The sequence below is a fragment of the Oncorhynchus mykiss genome, chromosome 2, assembly GCF_057628025.1.
Source record: "Oncorhynchus mykiss isolate SJ-2025 chromosome 2, ASM5762802v1, whole genome shotgun sequence".
Lineage (NCBI taxonomy): Eukaryota > Metazoa > Chordata > Actinopteri > Salmoniformes > Salmonidae > Oncorhynchus > Oncorhynchus mykiss.
In genome coordinates, this window is record NC_143023.1 from 70,184,327 (window position 1) to 70,205,692 (window position 21,366).

General features: G+C 41.4%; 1 protein-coding gene across 3 annotated transcripts in view; it reads left to right on the plus strand.

Moving 5' to 3' along the window:
• Positions 1 to 21,042, plus strand: part of LOC110495070 (nuclear transport factor 2) — a 28,216-nt gene extending 7,174 nt beyond the window's left edge. The window contains exons 5-9 of one of the 3 annotated variants that reach the window (XM_090206408.1): positions 2,784 to 3,538; positions 5,235 to 5,356; positions 10,241 to 10,312; positions 10,472 to 10,570; positions 20,131 to 21,042. In XM_090206408.1, the coding sequence (XP_090062534.1) occupies positions 5,258 to 5,356; positions 10,241 to 10,312; positions 10,472 to 10,570; positions 20,131 to 20,244 (384 nt within the window). In that variant the 5' untranslated portion in view covers positions 2,784 to 3,538; positions 5,235 to 5,257 and the 3' untranslated portion in view covers positions 20,245 to 21,042. Of the gene's footprint in view, positions 1 to 2,783; positions 3,539 to 3,953; positions 4,291 to 5,234; positions 5,357 to 10,240; positions 10,313 to 10,471; positions 10,571 to 20,130 lie in introns of those variants that run through there. The other 2 variants (XM_021570419.3, XM_021570427.3) reach the window with 2 other exon arrangements.
• The last annotated feature ends 324 nt before the right edge of the window (positions 21,043 to 21,366 follow it).

Below are 21,366 nucleotides of genomic sequence, written 5' to 3' on the forward strand. Positions count from 1 at the left end.
ACACTGTGGCTGGATTAACAAGAAGTTAATCTTTAAACCCATGTATAACACTTGTATGAGTTATGAATTATTATTATGAGTATTTCTGTTTTTGAATTTGGCGCGCTGCTATTTCACTGGGTGTTGTCAAACGGGATTGGCGCACTGCTATTTCACTGGGTGTTATCAAACGAGATTGGCACGGGAAGGGATCACTAAGAAATTTTTACAAATTCTAAAAAATAAAAAACAGAAAAGTGGTGTGTACATATGTATTCACCACCTTTGCTATGAAGCCCCTAAATAAAATCTGGTGCAACCAATTACCTTCAGAAGTCACATAATTATTTAAACACATAATTATTTAAAGTACACCTGTGTGCACCTAAGTGTCACATGATCTCAGTATATATAGACCTGTTCTGAAAGGCCCCAGAATCTGCAACACCACTAAGCAAGGGGCACCACCAAGCAAGCGGTAGCATGAAGACCAAGGAGTTCTCCAAACAGGTCAGGGACAAAGTTGTGGAGAAGTACAGGTCAAGGTTGGGTTATAAAAAAAAAACGGATATTTTGAACATCCCACAGAGCACCATTAAATCCATTATTAAGAAATTTAAAGAATATGGCACCACAACAAACCTGCCAAGAGAAGGCCGCCCATCAAAACACACGGACCAGGCAAGAAGAGCATTAATCAGAGAGGCAACAAAGAGACCAAAGATAACCCTGAAGGAGCTGCAAAGCTCCACAGTGGAGATTGGAGTATCTGTTCATAGGACCACTTTAAGCCGTACACTCCATGGAGCTGGGCTTTATGGCGGAATGGCCAGAAAAAAGCCATTGCTTAAAGAAAAAATAAGAAAACACGTTTAGTGTTTGCCAAAAAGCATGTGGGAGACTCTCAAAACATATGGAATAGGTATTCTGGTCAGATGAGACTAAAATTGAGCATTTTGGCCATCAAGGAAAACGCTATGTCTGGCACAAACCCAACTCCTCTCATCACCCTGAGAACACCATCGCAGTATCATGCTGTGGGGATGTTTTTCATCAGCAGGGACTGGTACACTGGTCAGAATTGAAGGATATTCTTGAGGAAAACCTGCTTCAGTCTTCCAGAGAATTGAGACTGGGACAGGTTCACCTTCCAGCAGGACAATGACCCTAAGCATACTGCTAAAGCAACACTCAAGTGAATTCCTGAGGAATCATTTAAATGTCTTGGAATGGCCTAATCAAAGCCCAAACCTCAATCCAATTGAGATTCTGTGGTATGACTTAAAGATTGCTGTACACCAGCAGAACCCATCCAACTTGAAGGAGCTGGAGCAGTTTTGCCATGAAGAATGATGGATGTGCCAAGCTTATAGAGACATACCCCAAGAGACTTGCAGCTGTAATTGCTGCAGAAGGTGGCTATACAAAGTATTGACTTTGAGGGGGTGAATAGTTATGCACCCCCAAGTTTTCATTTTTTTGCTATTATCTATTTTTTGTTTCACAATTAAAAAATATTTTGCATCTTCAAAGTGGTAGGCATGTTGTGTAATTCAAATGATACAACCCCCCCAAAAATCTATTTTAATTCCAGGTTGTAAGGCAACAAAATAAGAAAAATGCCAAGCGGGGTGAATACTTTAGCAAGCCACTGTAGAGTTTTGCTTTGTGACAGAATCACTATCAACAGTTTTAGATCAGAACATTTACACAACTGTGTGATTACAGATGTGCTGGGAGGTAGTGAGTGTTGGTCAGAGCTCTCTAAGGACCAATCCAGCAAGCGGCGTCTGGATATAATGCTAGTAGAAGATCTCAGTCTTTACACTGGACTGGTAAACCTCCCTCCCTGCTGAACTTTCTAACTACCTGAACATCAACAACACATTTCCGAAAATAATGGCATGGTCAACATGTCTTCAGCCTGTGTCCACTTAGGGTACTTCTGATGATGTGCCCATGTACCTGTGCTATGAGGGACAGTTGAGGAACCATAGGCTAAAGAAGGCTGATATGAGATACATCTATGAGGTTTGGAAGGAGAAGGTCATTGAGGATGGGAAGGTGAACTGTTACCTTTTTGCTTTCAAAATAATCAGTTCATATTTCACACACTCTTTGACTCTGTAATATTTATTCTAAATGTATTTATCTTCAGAGAGATGAGAGCAGCCATCTTCCAGAATTTCTACACCAGCATGAGGAGAGCCAAGATGGGGAAAGCCTGGGGAGTGGGTTTATAGATTATTAGAGGGCATTCGTCAACACCAAAATGATACTATACATTTAAAAATATATATATTTTATTTAACTAGGCAAGTCAGTTAAGAAGAAATTATTATTTCCAATGACAGCCTACCGGTGAACAGTGGGTTAACTGCCTTGTTCAGGGGCAGAACGACAGATTTTTACCTCATCAGCTCGGGATTCAATCCAGCAACCTTTGGGTTACTGGACCAACGCTCTAACCACTAGGCTACCTGCCACCCCACAAGACGTACAGAGGTAATAACCAATAGTTTTTGGTTCTCAGTCCCTAGTTTCACACCTCAGTCCACATAATTCCGCGCTCTCCCTTTTTGATAGAAGTATGTGTACAATAGCACCAATCCATGCTATTATTGCAATACAGTCGCATACTGTACTACCACACAAACACAACCTTTACAAGAAAAAGACTTAGACTGCCATTGCTGACTGTTACCTGTGGCAAAGACGTGTTATACCCCTTGTTCACAGACATTTGCATTAGTAATGATTCGTTTTGAAAGGATCATCAGGGGCATTGTGTTTGTGATTCACAGAGGTGACTGTGGCTGCCTTCAAGAACATTGACCCCTCTCTGGACTCTACCACACTGGACTGGAACCTAACAATGGCATTTCTAGATACCCCAGGAGGAGCTAGAGCAGCAGACAACAAAAAATGGACACAAGGCTGGCCCTGCAGCACCTCCTGGTAGCAGATGTAACCAGGGCTGGGCCTGCACCACAACAGGACTCATGCACTTTTAGAAAGTGTCAGCTGTCAGGCATCTTACTGTATTTTTTTTTCTTTGCTCTCGTTGCAAAGTAATTGTTTCTACTGAAATGATCTATAAATAAAATGTTTCCCACAATCAGTGTCAATAGTGTAGAGTTTATGTAACCACATCAGCATTCCAAAGTTAAGCTATCACATACGTCTCAGGTGATGTTCGCCAGTCTATTAAATTGATCACTGGTGCAGGATACCATTATAGAACTGTGCTATCTTGTGGATGTCCCCATGTAAAAACCCTGTGTAATGTTGATCCATGCCCTTTCTACCCAGTCATGTCATTTACACAGCAAATGTAATTCACCTTCATCAAAATGGGCTGAATAAGAGGTACCATAGTTTTGTCTGAAGAGGAAAATGTGTGTGTTTGTGGAAAATCTAAAACCTACCATCTGTATAGACTGAAGAACTCCATTTCCCTTTCCCCCAAAGCATTAGGACAGATTATTGTCCTGAGCATGCGCCATAAACTGGTGGAATCGCCATAACTGGGAGCCGGGGCACGGGTTTTGGGTCCGCGGTAAGTTGTTTGTTTGTATAAAGCATTCCATGATATATTGAATTAAAAAAAAATGTGTATTCTGGCAACAACAGTATCGTATTATGTTTTAGACTGAATTAGTTGATATACCTTTTTTTGACAGGCGCTGGCTCGCCAAAAGTGCTAACTAAGACACGCCTATGTTCTGTCTGGGCCCGGTCCAAAAAAAAGGCTTCAAAATGTATTTTTAGCAGCCGAAACCACGTGCCATTCAATTTGTAAATCAAGCTTCACTGTGTTTTTATTTTTTAGAGCCGTGATTATATTTTATTAGATAAGCAATACAGGACTGCTAGCTAGCCAGACAACCAACGTTTGATCTTTGCTATTAGCCTTGCCTATGCTAGCTATCTATGAACCTAGCCTATTAAACTCGCCGCTCAACTCAATCATTGACCAGTGTGGGCGAACTCGCGTTCCAATGTCACACACAGTGAAGTTTAAATCAAAACGACCCATTTCAGCGGCCGAAGAATACCCCGCAACTACACACCACTGTTCCGTGTAACTGCGGGCTGTTTGGGTGCTACCCCGCAACTACACACCAATGTTCCGTGTAACTGCGGGCTGTTTGGGTGCTACCCCGCAACTACACACCAATGTTCCGTGTAACTGCGGCTGTTTGGGTGCTGGAATGGGTCGTGTTGTGACGTCGGAGCGCCAGTCTGCCCGTAGTCGTCGCTGCTCAACTCTATCGTAAATCGTTGCGTTTAGCAGAGGAGCTATAAACCGTGAGTTAGCCAGTTTGGTTGGCGAGTTCAGCCAAAAGATCCCGACAAAATTGTTTATGATGACATTCTAACTTAATTAATGTATTGAGCGGACTGTGTGAAGTAGTTTGCTGTCAATTTACGATCACAGGGAAAGTTAGTTACTAGTAACGTTAGCTAGCTGGTATAACTTGGTAGCTAACTAAAATAAAAAAACTTTGTAGCTAATGTTAAACGATGAATATAACATTTTTGTAATTATAGTCCGAGAAGTATGACTATAATGGAGGACTATTTACTAGGTTCATGTGAATAACTTTGGTATGCAAGCCTCGTATAAAGTTATCGTGCGTGGGGGAGACGCATGACGCGCTGTGTTATTGATGTCGCACTTATCAAAACAAGACCAACTAATGTTAACTAGTATGGTCAGGATAGGTATGAACACTGGAAAAAATACCCAAAGAATAATACACTATCTACAGTGCTATTTTTTTTAGGAGCGCATGTACAGTTTTTTTTGTTTTGTGCTGTGAATGTATTGTTGAAGCACTGATTTCCAAAATATATTTCCTACATACTCTTTGCCTAACCTGCATATGTCTGTAGGGTAGGGCAGATCATGGATAATTGGACGTGCACTCTTAATAATATGTATACTGCAATTTGACTACAACTAAGCCTAAAAATAGATTGTTATTTTCAAATACAATCATTTCATACCTGGGGGGGATACTTGGGAATATACTTCCAAAATGAAACAAATGTTGTGCTGAATTCCTGGTGATTTTAGTCTCTTTATTTAAAAATGTTTTACCAAGAAATACAATAAATACCAGTAAAAATCACCTGTTGCCAACCCCTGCTCTACCTGGTCTTCTTGACCAGATTTATTGAGTTTGGTTTATTGAGTTTGGTTTATATCTTTGGATTGTCTATACTTATAAGATTGTCTCTTCCACTAGTGCTTGTTGCCAGGTGATTCAGAATGGGGGAAAAGCCAATTTGGGAACAGATAGGATCCAGCTTTGTGCAACATTACTACCAGCTCTTTGACACTGACAGGACCCAGCTTGGAGCAATATATGTGAGTCTCAGAATGTGAATCTGTACCAATGAATATTTATCATAGTTACTCTGTCCTGTTGTCAGCCCCTTGTATTTATGGACCGTTCACGTGCTGTTGGGAGTTATCGGAAGTTTGGAGTTAGGAATGGGAAGTTTCACTTGAATGACCCTCCCAAGTCGGCATTACAAATGGGAAACTGAGAAAATGTTGTTACCCAAAGATGCAACTTTTCACCTTTCAACCAAAGGATGACAACATGTTTTTGACCGTTACAAAATTATCAATGTGGATAATGTTGCTAGTTTGACCATATTGTCAATGTTAACCAAGCTAGCTAACTATATTATTAGCAACATTAGCTATCTTGTCAAGCTAGCTAAAATATTGTTGTTTGAAGAATTGGTCCGAATTTAACAGTTCTAGAACACAATCATGTCGGACTTACGACTTCCCGGTTCCTACGAGCACATGAATGCCCCATTTTTCCACCTTCAACCATCTATCCACCTCCTCTGCATCTGTAATAACTAATTCAGTAATGAATTTCAACAATTAATTAAATATTTGTTAATGTAAGGTTGTTGTTATTCAAATAGAAAAGTAGTGTATCATATCGCCATTCCTGTGAGCAAATGCTCCCTGATAATTCTATCCAAAACGCTAACCAAAGTAAAGATTGTTCAATCAATACATGTACCGTAGTCTTTCCTTATTTCAATGTAACTGTTCAAACCTTTACTTGGTTTATGTCTTTCAGAGACTGATGCTAGATCAAACAAGTTTTGACAAGCATTCATCTGAGGAACTTTTTGGGCCAAAGAAACAGGGTCTGAAGCATCAAGTTAGACTGTGGAGGACATGCAAATATGCATACTACTTGGACACTTCCAAGCTAAAGCATAATATATTTCAATAAGATGTGTAATATACAGCATATAGTAACATATTTTAAGCTGCTCAAATAATTGTAATGTCCATTTATCAATTGTGAGAACAAGCAAGCTGTTGATTGTACCCTTTTCTTTACATTCTGCTGAGTGAGCGTTCTTGATTCAGTGTATTGTTTGTGTGCCCCCTATTGGTAGCAGGGTGATTCTCATGAAACTGGCACATAAACACATCTTTCTCTATTATTCTTCTTGGATCACTAAGAATCGGATCTGTAGGTATCCATTTCTTAATTATTGTTTTGTATTTGATCAGATATTATGCATTTTACCCAGGGGTGAAAGTATATTTTTATTTCTTCCCGGTATTTCTTCCCGGTATGGGACTTCAGTACCACAATTTTAACCAAGCTAGTTAACTTTAGCAACATACTACCGTTCAAAAGTTTGGGGTCACTTAGAAATGTCCTAAGCACAAAAAAAATGTCAATTAAAACAACATCTTATTGATCAGAGATACAGCGTAGACTTAATGTTGTAAATTACTATTGTAGCTGGAAACGTCATATTTTTTATCATTATCAGATACCATCACTCCTGTGTTCCAATGGCACGTTGTGTTAGCTAATCCAAGTTTATAATTTTAAAAGGCTAATTGATAATTAGAAAACCCTTTTGCAATTATGTTAGCACAGCTGAAAACTGTTCTGATTTAAAGAAGCAATAAAACTGGCCTTCTTTAGACTAGTTGAGTATCTGGAGCATCAGCATTTGTGGGTTCGATTACAGGCTCAAAATGGCCAGAAACAAAGAACTTTCTTCTGAAACTTGTCAGTCTATTTTTGTTCTGAGAAATTAAGGTTATTCCATGTGAGAAATTGCCAAGAAACTGAAGAGCTGTTTACAGCTACAATAGTCATTTACAACATTAGTAATGTCTACACTGTATTTCAGATCATTTTGATGTTATTTTAATGGACAAAAAATTTACTTTTCTTTCAAAACCAAGGACATTTCTAAGTGTCCCCAAACTTATGAACGGTAGTGTACATATAGAATTCCTATGAATTCAATAGGATCTCTGTTAGCCTCGTCGTAAAGATTTGTCATTTAACTTTTAAAATGTATTTCCTTTTTATTGTGGCATAAACAACCAGTCATGATGTTTTCATCTGATTTGTCAAACAATCACTTCCAAGTGCTCCTTTACAAGGCTTCCTGTGCACCTTCATCCACTCGTAAACATATTTCCAGCCTCCAAACAGTGGTGAATGGAAAGACTTTTGTTACTCAAAACACCAAGAATTGTAATGACATTTGGCGATTGTCATTAGACTGCTGTCCGTGCTCGCCTCTTAGTCGGACACTCGTCTCTGCCTTGGCATAATTTCAGTGTTCTCGTCAAACCACATTGCATTTTGGAACGTAGGCTATACCACCTGTTTTCATTCACAAATGTTTCCTGCCTCTGACATGCGCTAATGATAAATAGTGGTGTAATAGTCCCCCATAAAATTACATTTTTTTATTTTTATTATTGTAATAGGCTTATGTTTTACTGGTACAGCATATGCCCAGTATTTATTTTGGACTGTACTGCTTTACTTTAACCTCTGATTTTACCACAAATTCCACAATTACAAATGCAAAATATAGGTTCCAAAGTTCCAAAAAGTCATAATTGTCATAATTGCTTGTGCATACATGTTATTTTTATGTACAGATATTTGAATAAAGAACAAAGGGCACACTATCAGATTAAGGCAAAATTACTGAAATGTTGAAAAAAATATATATATTTCCTAAATATTGGTGCATAATACATTTTCAGAGATGAGAATGCATGTTTCGGTAATGAGTGTTACATAGTTTGCCATTGAAAAACTACTGAGCTCTTAGATATTCATTAACACAATACATCATCAAACGGTGTCATTTGTTAAGCCCAAATGACTTGCATAATACTAAAATCACTGATCTTAATGCAATTGACAAAAATAACCTTTTATTTTCTAAGATATTTAGAAAATTGCGGCGGCGGGTAGCCTAGTGGTTAGAGCGTTGGAAAATAACCAGAAGGTTGTAAAATCGAATCCCCGAGCTGACAAGGTAAAAATCTGTCCTTCTTCCCCTGAACAAGGCAGTTAACCTAGGCCATCATTGGAAATAATAACTGACTTGCCTAGTTAAGTAAAGGTAAAATAAAAATACAATTTCTAAATTGAATGTCATCCCATGGACAAATGGAATAACCTGATATGCCTGTAAAGCACGGCAAAATAAATAGTGAGGGTACGCCGTACTGGTAAAACATGAGCCTATTACAATATTTAAAACTAAATATCAAGAAAAATAGGCTGCATGTCATAGGCATGAAAGGTTTCTGAATGGATATAATGCCAAGGCAGAGACGAGTGGCCAACACAGAGACAAACATAGACAGCAGTTGACGCGTAAATTCTGGCCTAATGACAATCGCTAATGTCATGACACTTTTTGGTGTTTTGTGTATCCATTCACCACTGTTTGGATGCTGGAAATATGTCAAATCTAAATCAAATGTTATTTGTCACATCAACATGGTTAGCAGATGTTAATGCAAGTGTAGCGAAATGCTTGTGCTTCTAGTTCCGATCTAAGTAATCTAACAATTCCCCAACAACTACCTAATACACACAAATCTAAAGGGGTGAATGACAATATGTAAGTATATGGATGAGCGATGGCCGAGAGGCATAGGCAAGGTGCAATAGATGGTATAAAATACAGTATATACATGTGATATGAGTAATGTGAGATATGTAAACATTATTGAAGTGGCATTGTTTAAAGTGACTAGTGATCCAGTTATTAAAGTGGCCAGTGATTGGGTCTCCAATGTAGGCAGCAGCTTCTCTGATTTAGTGATGATGTTTAGCAGTCTGATGGCCTTGAGATAGAATCTGGTTTTCAGTCTCTCGGTCCCAGCTTTGATGCACCTGTACTAGAGGTCGACCGATTAATCGGAATGGCCGATTAATTAGGGCCGATTTCCAGTTTTCATAACAATCGGAAATCTGTATTTTTGGACACCGATTTGCTCCCTCTGCTGTTTCCTGAAGTCCACAATAATCTCATTTTAAGTTTTTTAAGTTTTTAGTCATTTTGGTAATGTGAAGGTCAAGTGTATTAAAGGGGGTGTTTGAGAATAAAATCCTCGGTCCCGCATATAAGTGAAGAAATTAAATGAACTTGTGCTCGTCTGACTACTCTAGATAATGCATCATGGGTGAATACAACTTTATTCAATCAAATTTGAGTTTTGGAAGAACTCTGTTACGGTAATGAGAAAGATGTCCACAGACTGTGTTTTTACAGAATGCATATAAAAGACTAATGTAAACTTCACATGGTATAACATTTGTATTATTTATGGACAAACTACATCATAATGTTTTATTCAAATATGTTAAATTGTATAAAATGACCTGAGGATTTAATCCAGAAGCATTTCGGTAATGAGAATTTTGGGTGAAAATTAACTAAAGTCAGACAAATGTGATATGTATTTAAAATAATACACTCTGCCATTAACTAGGTATCTTAGTCTTCAGAATGGTAGTTGACTGTTGCAGATACATTATGGTGTTCGAAGTCAATTTATTGCTGCCATGGTTAACTGGTTTCATGAGAATCACCCACAATTTACATTTTTAGATGGAAGGAGAACTGCACAAGCTGACTCATTTACATTATAATGAAAATGTTTTACTGGAAGGCTTCTGGTTGCTATCTTATTTGGCCTCAAACAATTTGATTTTCATCAAAGAATAAGATAAGAGCAGCAGAGCCCGTTCTTCTATGCTTCCACATGGCACTTGCCTAAATTATTACATACTCCTTCACACCCTTGAGTATGTGTAGAAAAGCTAGTCGTGCTTTTAAAATATTTGGCACTTCACATCCTTCCACCCTAAATATACCACCAATGTTCCTTATGCTTATGAATTCAAGCCTCTGCTTTTCCTTTTAACAGATTGATGCATCATGCCTTACGTGGGAAGGACAGCAATTCCAGGGAAAGGCAGCAATTGTTGAGAAACTTTCTGTGAGTGACATTTTAAAATATTTGTCCTGAGGATGACAGAATGGACTACGTCAGTAATATGTCAGGAGTATACTGATTGAACAGGATATCCAGTAGACATCCTGGTGGAATGTGCTTGTCTCTGATACATCTGTCATGTTTCTTATTTCTTTTTTTCAGACTCTCCCCTTCTTAAAAATTGCTCACAGTATAACAGCACAAGACCACCAGCCCACCCCTGACAGCTGCATAATGAGTATGGTAGTAGGACAACTAAAAGTAAGTATTTCTCATTATATCACTGTAAAAATCAATATTGCCAGTTTCTTAAACCAACAGCTGAGTAGTTTGCATGCTAGACATCCCCACCTGCTTTAAATGAAGAGTATCGGTTCTGTCTGTTTGATCAAACTTCATTGTTAAAAGCACAGCTAGGTACATCTGTTTTCAGCTTCACCACAGTTTCAAGCCATTTGTTCACCGAGTTAATAAATAGCTATGATGTTATTTATCTGCCTAAGCAAATAGAAGAGGCCATGGACCAGGCATTCCTGTGTTACACACAAACATACCCTTATTTTTTACGAGGTTGATAAGTACTTTAAAAGTCAGGGTTATTGTATATTATTGTATGTGTCTGTCTCTCAGGCAAGATGATGACCAGGTCCTGGGCTTTTAGAACACCTTTTTTCTGAACAATTTCAGCAATGCCTGTGTTTGCACCAATGAGTTCTTCAGGCTTGCCCAGCACAACCCTTGATCTGTCTGTGGTCTAATGCCCCATCTTCTCCCTACTTACTGTCAGTAAGGATCTGTGTTCTGACTGACCATGGTTCAGTTGGGCTTTTACTAATCTCATGCCATAGAGGGATTTATTCATACTGGAGTTTGATTATGAGAGACCACTGTGTGTTCAGGGAGTTAAAAATATATATTTACTCACCAGATAATGTTTTTACACTCTGGTTAAAGTGGGGGGGAAATGACCAAAAACTGGGACAACCATGTGGTTTGTTTGTTGAATCTGAACCTAGATCATAGTGAAGGCTGGCTTGTTCGACTGGTATTTTATATATATTTTTTTCACCTTTTATTTAACCAGGTAGGCTACTTGAGAACAAGTTCTCATTTGCAGCTGTGACCTGGCCAAGATAAAGCAAAGCATTGTGACACAGATAACAACACAGAGTTACAATAAACAACATGGAGTAAACCATAAACAAGCCAATAACACAATAAATAAGTCAATGACACAGTAGAAAAAAGAAAGTCTATATACAGTGTGTGCAGAAGGCATGAGGAGGTAGGCAATAAATAGGCCATAGGAGCGAATAATTACAATTTAGCAGATTAACACTGGAGTGATAAATGAGCAGATGATGATGTGCAAGTAGAGATACTGATGTGCAAAAGAGCAGAAAAGTAAATAAAATAAAAACAGTATGGGGATGAGGTAGGTAGATTGGGTGGACTATTTACAGATGGACTATGTACAGCTGCAGCGATCGGTTAGCTGCTCCAGATAGTTGATGTTTAAAGTTGGTGAGGGAAATTAAAGTCTCCATCTTCAGCGATTTTTGCAATTAGTTCCAGTCACTGGCAGCAGAGAACTGGAAGGAAAGGCGGCCAAATTAGGTGTTTGCTTTGGGGATGATCAGTGAGATATACCTGCTGGAATGTGTGCTACGGGTGGGTGTTGTTATCGTGAACTGAGATGGCATTGAAGCTCGTTTGGAGGTTAGTTAGCACTGTCCAAGGAAGGGCCGGAAGTATACAGAATGGTGTCATCTGCGGAGAGGTGGATCAGGGAATCGCCTGCAGCAAGAGAGACATCATTGGTATATACAGAGAAAAGAGTCGGCCTGAGAATTGAACCCTGGTGCACCCCCATAGAGACTGCCAGAGGTCCGGACAACATGCCCTCCGATTTGACACACCGAACTCTGTCTGCAAAGTAGTTGGTGAACCTTGCAAGGCAGTCATTCGAAAAATCCTAGGCTACTGAGTTTGCCGATAAGAATATGGTGATTGGGCCTCCCGGGTGGCGCAGTGGTTAAGGGCGCTGTACTGCAGCGCCAGCTGTGCCATCAGAGTCCCTGGGTTCGCGCCCAGGCTCTGTCGTAACCGGCCGCGACCGGGAGGTCCATGGGGCGATGCACAATTGGCCTAGCATCGTCCGGGTTAGGGAGGGATTGGTCGGTAGGGATCTCCTTGTCTCATCGCGCACCAGCGACTTCTGTGGCGGGCCGGGCGCAGTGCGCGCTAGCCAAGGTTGCCAGGGGCACGGTGTAGCCTCCGACACATTGGTGCGGCTGGCTTCCGGGTTGGATGCGCACTGTGTTAAGAAGCAGTACGGCTGGTTGGGTTGTGTATCGGAGGACGCATGACATTCAACCTTCGTCTCTCCCGAGCCCGTACGGGAGTTGTAGCAATGAGACAAGATAGTAGCTACTACAACAATTGGATACCACGAAATTGGGGAGAAAAAAGGGGTAAAAATCACAAAAAAAAAAAAAAGATTATGGTGATTGACAGAGTCGAAAGCCTTGGCCAGGTCGATGAAGACGGTATTTTATCAATGGCGGTTATGATATCATTTAGTACCTTGGCCGTGGCTGATGTGCACCCGTGACCGGCTCGGAAACCAGATTGCACAGCGGAGAAGGTACGTTGGGATTCGAGATGGTCAGTGATCTGTTTGTTGACTTGGCTTTTGAAGACCTTAGATAGGCAGGGCAGGATGGATACAGTGGGTCTGTAACAGTTTGGGTCCTTTGAAGAGTTGGATGATCGCGGCAGCTTTCCAATCCTTGGGGATCTCAGACAATATGAGAGGTTGAACAGGCTGGTAATAGGGGTTGCGACATTGGTGGCGGATAGTTTCAGAAATAGAGGATCCAGAATGTCAAGCCCAGCTGATTTGTTTGGGTCCAGGTTTTGCAGCTCTTTCAGAACATCTGCTATCTGGATATGGGTAAAGGAGAAGCTGTGGAGGCTTGGGCGAGTAGCTGCGGGGAGGGCGGAGCTGTTGGCCGAGGTTGGAGTAGCCAGGAGGAAGGCATGGCCAGCCGTTGAGAAATGCTTGTTGAAGTTCATGGATATCATGGATTTATCGGTGGTGACCGTGTTACCTAGCCTCAGTGCAGTGGGCATCTGGGAGGAGGTGCTCTTGTTCTCCATGGACTTTAGTGTCCCAAAACCTTTTGGAGTTAGAGCTACAGCATGCAAATGTCTGCTTGAAAAAGCTAGCCTTTGCTTTCCTGACTGACTGCGTGTATTGGTTCCTGACTTCCCTGAACAGTTGCATATCGTGGGGACTATTCAATGCTATTGCAGTCCGCCACAGGATGTTTTTGTGCTGGTCAAGGGCAGTCAGGTCTGGAGTGAACCAAGGGCTATATCTGTTCTTGGTTCTGCATTTTTTGAACGGGGCAACGTAGTCATTCTGTATTGACCAATTATCGCAACTAGTCTCAGCCGCAATAATGGCATTATATGCTAGCTCTGATCTTCACTGTGGACCTTCAACTTGCTAGCTGCTGATTGTTAGAAGCTTTTTAGAACACCAATGTGTCATTTGAAGGAGCCAATGCCATCATGATCACTGAGCAGTAAACCTTACAGAGTTATGTATGCCTTGTCTCCACTGACACCTAAAGGGATTACTTGCTTTTTGTCTGCGGCTCTATCTCCATTAGTGCTTGTTCACACCTGCTTGTGCTCTGTTTGACTGGAATAGCCTGATCAGGAATTGGGGTTTGTCACAAGCAGTGTGATTGTATAAGTTAGGCTGAGGCTAACTGCAACCGCTGACTGTAACCGCCCAGTTCCTCCCACATCCCTTCCCCCTGGAAGCCTCTTCCCCAGAGAAGAAATGTCTATCTCATTCTGCACATTAGCTCTACTTTAAAATCACATTGTTGTGCTCACCCTCCCTTCACATTTCTCACTGTAAATTGTGAATGATAATTCTTCAAATTTTACTGGTGAAACGTTCATGCCAACCATTTTACCTCTAATTTCATGGTAATATGCATTTACTCTGAATAAATATATAAATGCAACAATTTCAACAATTTTACTGCGTTACCGTTCATATAAGGAAATCAGTCAATTGAAATAAATTCATTAGGCCCTAATCTATGGATTTCACATAACTGGGGATACAGATATGCATCTGTTCAAATCAAATCAAATCAAATTTTATTTGTCACATACACATGGTTAGCAGATGTTAATGCGAGTGTAGCGAAATGCTTGTGCTTCTAGTTCCGACAATGCAGTAATAACCAACAAGTAATCTAACTAACAATTCCAAAACTACTGTCTTGTACACAGTGTAAGGGGATAAAGAATATGTACATAAGGATATATGAATGAGTGATGGTACAGAGCAGCATAGGCAAGATACAGTAGATGGTATCGAGTACAGTATATACATATGAGATGAGTATGTAAACAAAGTGGCATAGTTAAAGTGGCTAGTGATACATGTATTACATAAGGATACAGTCGATGATATAGAGTACAGTATATACGTATGCATATGAGATGAATAATGTAGGGTAAGTAACATTATATAAGGTAGCATTGTTTAAAGTGGCTAGTGATATATTTACATCATTTCCCATCAATTCCCATTATTAAAGTGGCTGGAGTTGAGTCATTGTCAGTGTGTTGGCAGCAGCCACTCAATGTTAGTGGTGGCTGTTTAACAGTCTGATGGCCTTGAGATAGAAGCTGTTTTTCAGTCTCTCGGTCCCAGCTTTGATGCACCTGTACTGACCTCGCCTTCTGGATGATAGCGGGGTGAACAGGCAGTGGCTCGGGTGGTTGATGTCCTTGATGATCTTTATGGCCTTCCTGTGACATCGGGTGGTGTAGGTGTCCTGGAGGGCAGGTAGTTTGCCCCCGGTGATGCGTTGTGCAGACCTCACCACCCTCTGGAGAGCCTTACGGTTGAGGGCAGAGCAGTTGCCGTACCAGGCGGTGATACAGCCCGCCAGGATGCTCTCGATTGTGCATCTGTAGAAGTTTGTGAGTGCTTTTGGTGACAAGCCGAATTTCTTCAGCCTCCTGAGGTTGAAGAGGCGCTGCTGCGCCTTCTTCACAATGCTGTCTGTGTGAGTGGACCAATTCAGTTTGTTTGTGATGTGTATGCCGAGGAACTTAAAACTTGCTACCCTCTCCACTACTGTTCCATCGATGTGGATAGGGGGGTGTTCCCTCTGCTGTTTCCTGAAGTCCACAATCATCTCCTTAGTTTTGTTGACGTTGAGTGTGAGGTTATTTTCCTGACACCTCACACTCCGAGGGCTCAGAACGCACCCAACACTGGGGCCCCAGTGTTGAGGATCAGCGGGGAGGAGATGTTGTTGCCTACCCTCACCACCTGGGGGCGGCCCGTCAGGAAGTCCAGTACCCAGTTGCACAGGGCGGGGTCGAGACCCAGGGTCTCGAGCTTGATGACGAGCTTGGAGGGTACTATGGTGTTGAATGCCGAGCTGTAGTCAATGAACAGCATTCTCACATAGGTATTCCTCTTGTCCAGATGGGTTAGGGCGGTGTGCAGTGTGGTTGAGATTGCATCGTCTGTGGACCTATTTGGGCGGTAAGCAAATTGGAGTGGGTCTAGGGTGTCAGGTAGGGTGGAGGTGATATGGTCCTTGACTAGTCTCTCAAAGCACTTCATGATGACGGAAGTGAGTGCTACGGGGCGGTAGTCGTTTAGCTCAGTTACCTTAGCTTTCTTGGGAACAGGAACAATGGTGGCCCTCTTGAAGCATGTGGGAACAGCAGACTGGTATAGGGATTGATTGAATATGTCCGTAAACACACCGGCCAGCTGGTCTGCGCATGCTCTGAGGGCGCGGCTGGGGATGCCGTCTGGGCCTGCAGCCTTGCGAGGGTTAACACGTTTAAATGTCTTACTCACCTCGGCTGCAGTGAAGGAGAGACCGCATGTTTTCGTTGCAGGCCGTGTCAGTGGCACTGTATTGTCCTCAAAGCGGGCAAAAAAGTTATTTAGTCTGCCTGGGAGCAGGACATCCTGGTCCGTGACTGGGCTGGATTTCTTCCTGTAGTCCGTGATTGACTGTAGACCCTGCCACATGCCTCTTGTGTCTGAGCCGTTGAATTGAGATTCTACTTTGTCTCTGTACTGACGCTTAGCTTGTTTGATAGCCTTGCGGAGGGAATAGCTGCACTGTTTGTATTCGGTCATGTTACCAGACACCTTGCCCTGATTAAAAGCAGTGGTTCGCGCTTTCAGTTTCACGCGAATGCTGCCATCAATCCACGGTTTCTGGTTAGGGAATGTTTTAATCGTTGCTATGGGAACGGCATCTTCAATGCACGTTCTAATGGACTCACACACCGAATCAGCGTATTCGTCAATGTTGTTGTCTGACGCAATACGAAACATGTCCCAGTCCACGTGGTGGAAGCAGTCTTGGAGTGTGGAGTCAGCTTGGTCGGACCAGCGTTGGACAGACCTCAGCGTGGGAGCCTCTTGTTTTAGTTTCTGTCTGTAGGCAGGGATCAACAAAATGGAGTCGTGGTCAGCTTTTCCGAAAGGGGGGCGGGGCAGGGCCTTATATGCGTCGCGGAAGTTAGAGTAACAATGATCCAAGGTCTTTCCACCCCTGGTTGCGCAATCGATATGCTGATAAAATTTAGGGAGTCTTGTTTTCAGATTAGCCTTGTTAAAATCCCCAGCTACAATGAATGCAGCCTCCGGATGAATGGTTTCCAGTTTGCAAAGAGTTAAATAAAGTTTGTTCAGAGCCATCGATGTGTCTGCTTGGGGGGGATATATACGGCTGTGATTATAATCGAAGAGAATTCTCTTGGTAGATAATGCGGTCTACATTTGATTGTGAGGAATTCTAAATCAGGTGAACAGAAGGATTTGAGTTCCTGTATGTTTCTTTCATCACACCATGTCACGTTAGTCATAAGGCATACGCCCCCGCCCCTCTTCTTACCAGAAAGATGTTTGTTTCTGTCTGCGCGATGTGTGGAGAAACCCGTTGGCTGCACCGCTTCGGACAGAGTCTCTCCAGTGAGCCACGTTTCCGTGAAGCAAAGATCTGTTGGTCACATATACATTGCCTTGCGAAAGTATTCGGCCCCCTTGAACTTTGCGACCTTTTGCCACATTTCAGGCTTCAAACATAAAGATATAAAACTGTATTTTTTTGTGAAGAATCAACAACAAGTGGGACACAATCATGAAGTGGAACGACATTTATTGGATATTTCAAACTTTTTTAACAAATCAAAAACTGAAAAATTGGGCGTGCAAAATTATTCAGCCCCCTTAAGTTAATACTTTGTAGCGCCATCTTTTGCTGCGATTAAAGCTGTAAGTCGCTTGGGGTATGTCTCTATCAGTTTTGCACATCGAGAGACTGACATTTTTTCCCATTCCTCCTTGCAAAACAGCTCGAGCTCAGTGAGGTTGGATGGAGAGCATTTGTGAACAGCAGTTTTCAGTTCTTTCCACAGATTCTCGATTGGATTCAGGTCTGGACTTTGACTTGGCCATTCTAACACCTGGATATGTTTATTTTTGAACCATTCCATTGTAGATTTTGCTTTATGTTTTGGATCATTGTCTTGTTGGAAGACAAATCTCCGTCCCAGTCTCAGGTCTTTTGCAGACTCCATCAGGTTTTCTTCCAGAATGGTCCTGTATTTGGCTCCATCCATCTTCCCATCAATTTTAACCATCTTCCCTGTCCCTGCTGAAGAAAAGCAGGCCCAAACCATGATGCTGCCACCACCATGTTTGACAGTGGGGATGGTGTGTTCAGCTGTGTTGCTTTTACGCCAAACATAACGTTTTGCATTGTTGCCAAAAAGTTCAATTTTGGTTTCATCTGACCAGAGCACCTTCTTCCACATGTTTGGTGTGTCTCCCAGGTGGCTTGTGGCAAACTTTAAACAACCCTTTTTATGGATATCTTTAAGAAATGGCTTTCTTCTTGCCACTCTTCCATAAAGGCCAGATTTGTGCAATATATGACTGATTGTTGTCCTATGGACAGAGTCTCCCACCTCAGCTGTAGATCTCTGCAGTTCATCCAGAGTGATCATGGGCCTCTTGGCTGCATCTCTGATCAGTCTTCTCCTTGTATGAGCTGAAAGTTTAGAGGGACGGCCAGGTCTTGGTAGATTTTTAGTGGTCTGATACTCCTTCCATTTCAATATTATCGCTTGCACAGTGCTCCTTGGGATGTTTAAAGCTTGGGAAATCTTTTTGTATCCAAATCCGGCTTTAAACTTCTTCACAACAGTATCTCGGACCTGCCTGGTGTGTTCCTTGTTCTTCATGATGCTCTCTGCGCTTTTAACGGACCTCTGAGACTATCACAGTGCAGGTGCATTTATACAGAGACTTGATTACACACAGGTGGATTGTATTTTTCATCATTAGTCATTTAGGTCAACATTGGATCATTCAGAGATCCTCACTGAACTTCTGGAGAGAGTTTGCTGCACTGAAAGTAAAGGGGCTGAATAATTTTGCACGCCCAATTTTTCAGTTTTTGATTTGTTAAAAAAAGTTTGAAATATCCAATAAATGTCGTTCCACTTCATGATTGTGTCCCACTTGTTGTTGATTCTTCACAAAAAAATACAGTTTTATATCTTTATGTTTGAAGCCTGAAATGTGGCAAAAGGTTGCAAAGTTCAAGGGGGCCGAATACTTTCGCAAGGCACTGTATATACCTTAAAAAGAAAAAAAAGTAAGGTTGTGGATTAGAAAACCAGTCAATTTCTGGTGTGACTACTATTTGCCCCATGCTGCGTGACACATCTCCTATGCATAGAGTTGATCAGGCTGTTGATTGTGCCCTGTGGAATATTGTCCCACTCCTCTTCAATGGCTGTGTGAAGTTGCTGGATATTGGTGGGAACTGGAACATGCTGTCATACACGTCAATCCAGAGCATCCCAAACATGCTCAATGGGTGACATGTCTGGTGAGTATGCAGGCCATGGAAGAACTGGGACATTTTCAGCTTGCAATGTCCACCATCTCTGGTGGACATTGCTGCATGTCAGCATGCCATTTGCACACTCCTTCAAAAACAAATTTGTGTACAAACTTTGAGCAAGAGAAGCTTTTTGTACATATGGAACATTTCTGGGATCTTTCTTTTAGCTCATGAAACATGGGACCAACAGTTTTTACATGTTGCGTTTCTATTTTTGTTCAGTATAGATCTTCTTTAATTATGTACAGTGTTTTAAATTATGTACAATGATAATTTTTTTGCAGATTGTGTTAACAAATCAAAGCACATATTTTGCCTATGGCGCGTGCTGTTGCGTTTTGGCCGCATGAGAGAGAAATACAACCATTAGCACAATCATCCAGAAATCCATAACAAATTAGGTGGTGTTTTTTGTCTCACAGTAACGTTATACAATGCTATTCTGTTTTGTAGAATACTATCATTATGTGCTCTTGCTAACATTTATTCAGGTTTGATCTAACATGATTAAACAAGCACCATTCTCCATCATAACTGAAATTTGCCAGAGTATCCTGTTCTCCGGGCAGCCGAACGAGTACAGACTGTGCGTAAAGTAGAGAATCCCACACATGTGCAGAAGCTTCGGTTGTTTAGCTAATCGGGAAGAGGCATCCAGAGAATTTAGCAACGCGGCCACTCCGGATAAGTTAATTGATAGTAGAGTATCAGGAATGTGTTTGTTGTGTTTGTGGACCCAGCCAAAATCAACCCTTGTCAGAGATGCACCCAACTGTGGATTGGATACACAGCCATAGAACTGTGACTTGACTAAGCTCTGTCTTTGTGTTACAGGCCGATGAGGACCCCATCATGGGATTTCATCAGAGTTTCATCCTGAAAAACATTAATGATGCTTGGGTATGCACCAATGACATGTTCCGGCTCGCGCTGCACAATTTCGGCTAAGGACACCAGAGGTGTGCAGGAAGGATATGAGGGAAGGCTGACGACACCTAAATGCCCAACCATCCCTCTGTATCTTCCATACCTGTTAGAGAAATTACACCGGATTCCAGATGTCAATCACAGAGACCTACAGGCACATAGGCTACATGCCTCCAACTGAATTGAGATGTGTTCCTTTGCTGAGAGCTCGCAGAACCATCAGTCTCGTTCCCTACGCCAGTGTTTCCTAACCCCAGTACTTGAGTACCCCCAACATTACATATTTTTGTTGTTGCCCCGGACAAGCACACCTGATTCTACTTGTCAACTAATCATCATGCCCATGATATGTTTAATTCGTTTTTTTTTCTTGGCCTACAACTAAAATGTGTGCTGTTGGGGGTATGTGAGGACCGGAGTTGGGAAACACTGCCCTACGCTGACCTGCATGATGCTGGGGAGCTTGAATATCTGAAGATGCCAGAAAAGGAAAAAAATACCAACCTACCTGCACCATTTTCTCTTCCATTTTAGTTTTATGTTTGGACTCAACATTTCTTAGATCCTGTTGTTTTCTCTTACTCCCCTTTGTGTTGTGGCTTGCCTTGGTGTATACAACTACATTTAGCTTATTTTGTTAAGTTTATATTAACATTCATTGTCATATCAGGTTGCTGCAGCGATCCAAAGAATCATAGAAAATATGGTCAATAAGACACCCTCCCCTCAGACCAGCAAGTTTTCCATTTCCTGCTCACTGCTCTCTGTGACAATGAATACTAAAGCCACGATACACAATAAAAGTTGACTTTTTCTTAATGATTTCAGCTCATTGTTCCTCTGCCTTTCTCTCCTTACACCTACCTCCTCACTCTTATTTTAATTGTCTTGGCATTTTATGGACAACAATTTAGGTTCTAGTCAGTAGTTCTATAGCACAGTGTTTTATATGATCTGCTCTATCACTGATTTTCTCAAGCAAGATGCAGATAAAATGCAACAAAAAAATACATATTTAACCTGTCTCCAACCCTTCATCCACATGAATTTAACAAGTGACATCAATAAGGAATCATGGCTTTTACCTGGTCAATCTCATGGAAAGTGCAGGTGTTCCTAATGTTTTGTATCATCAGTGTATAT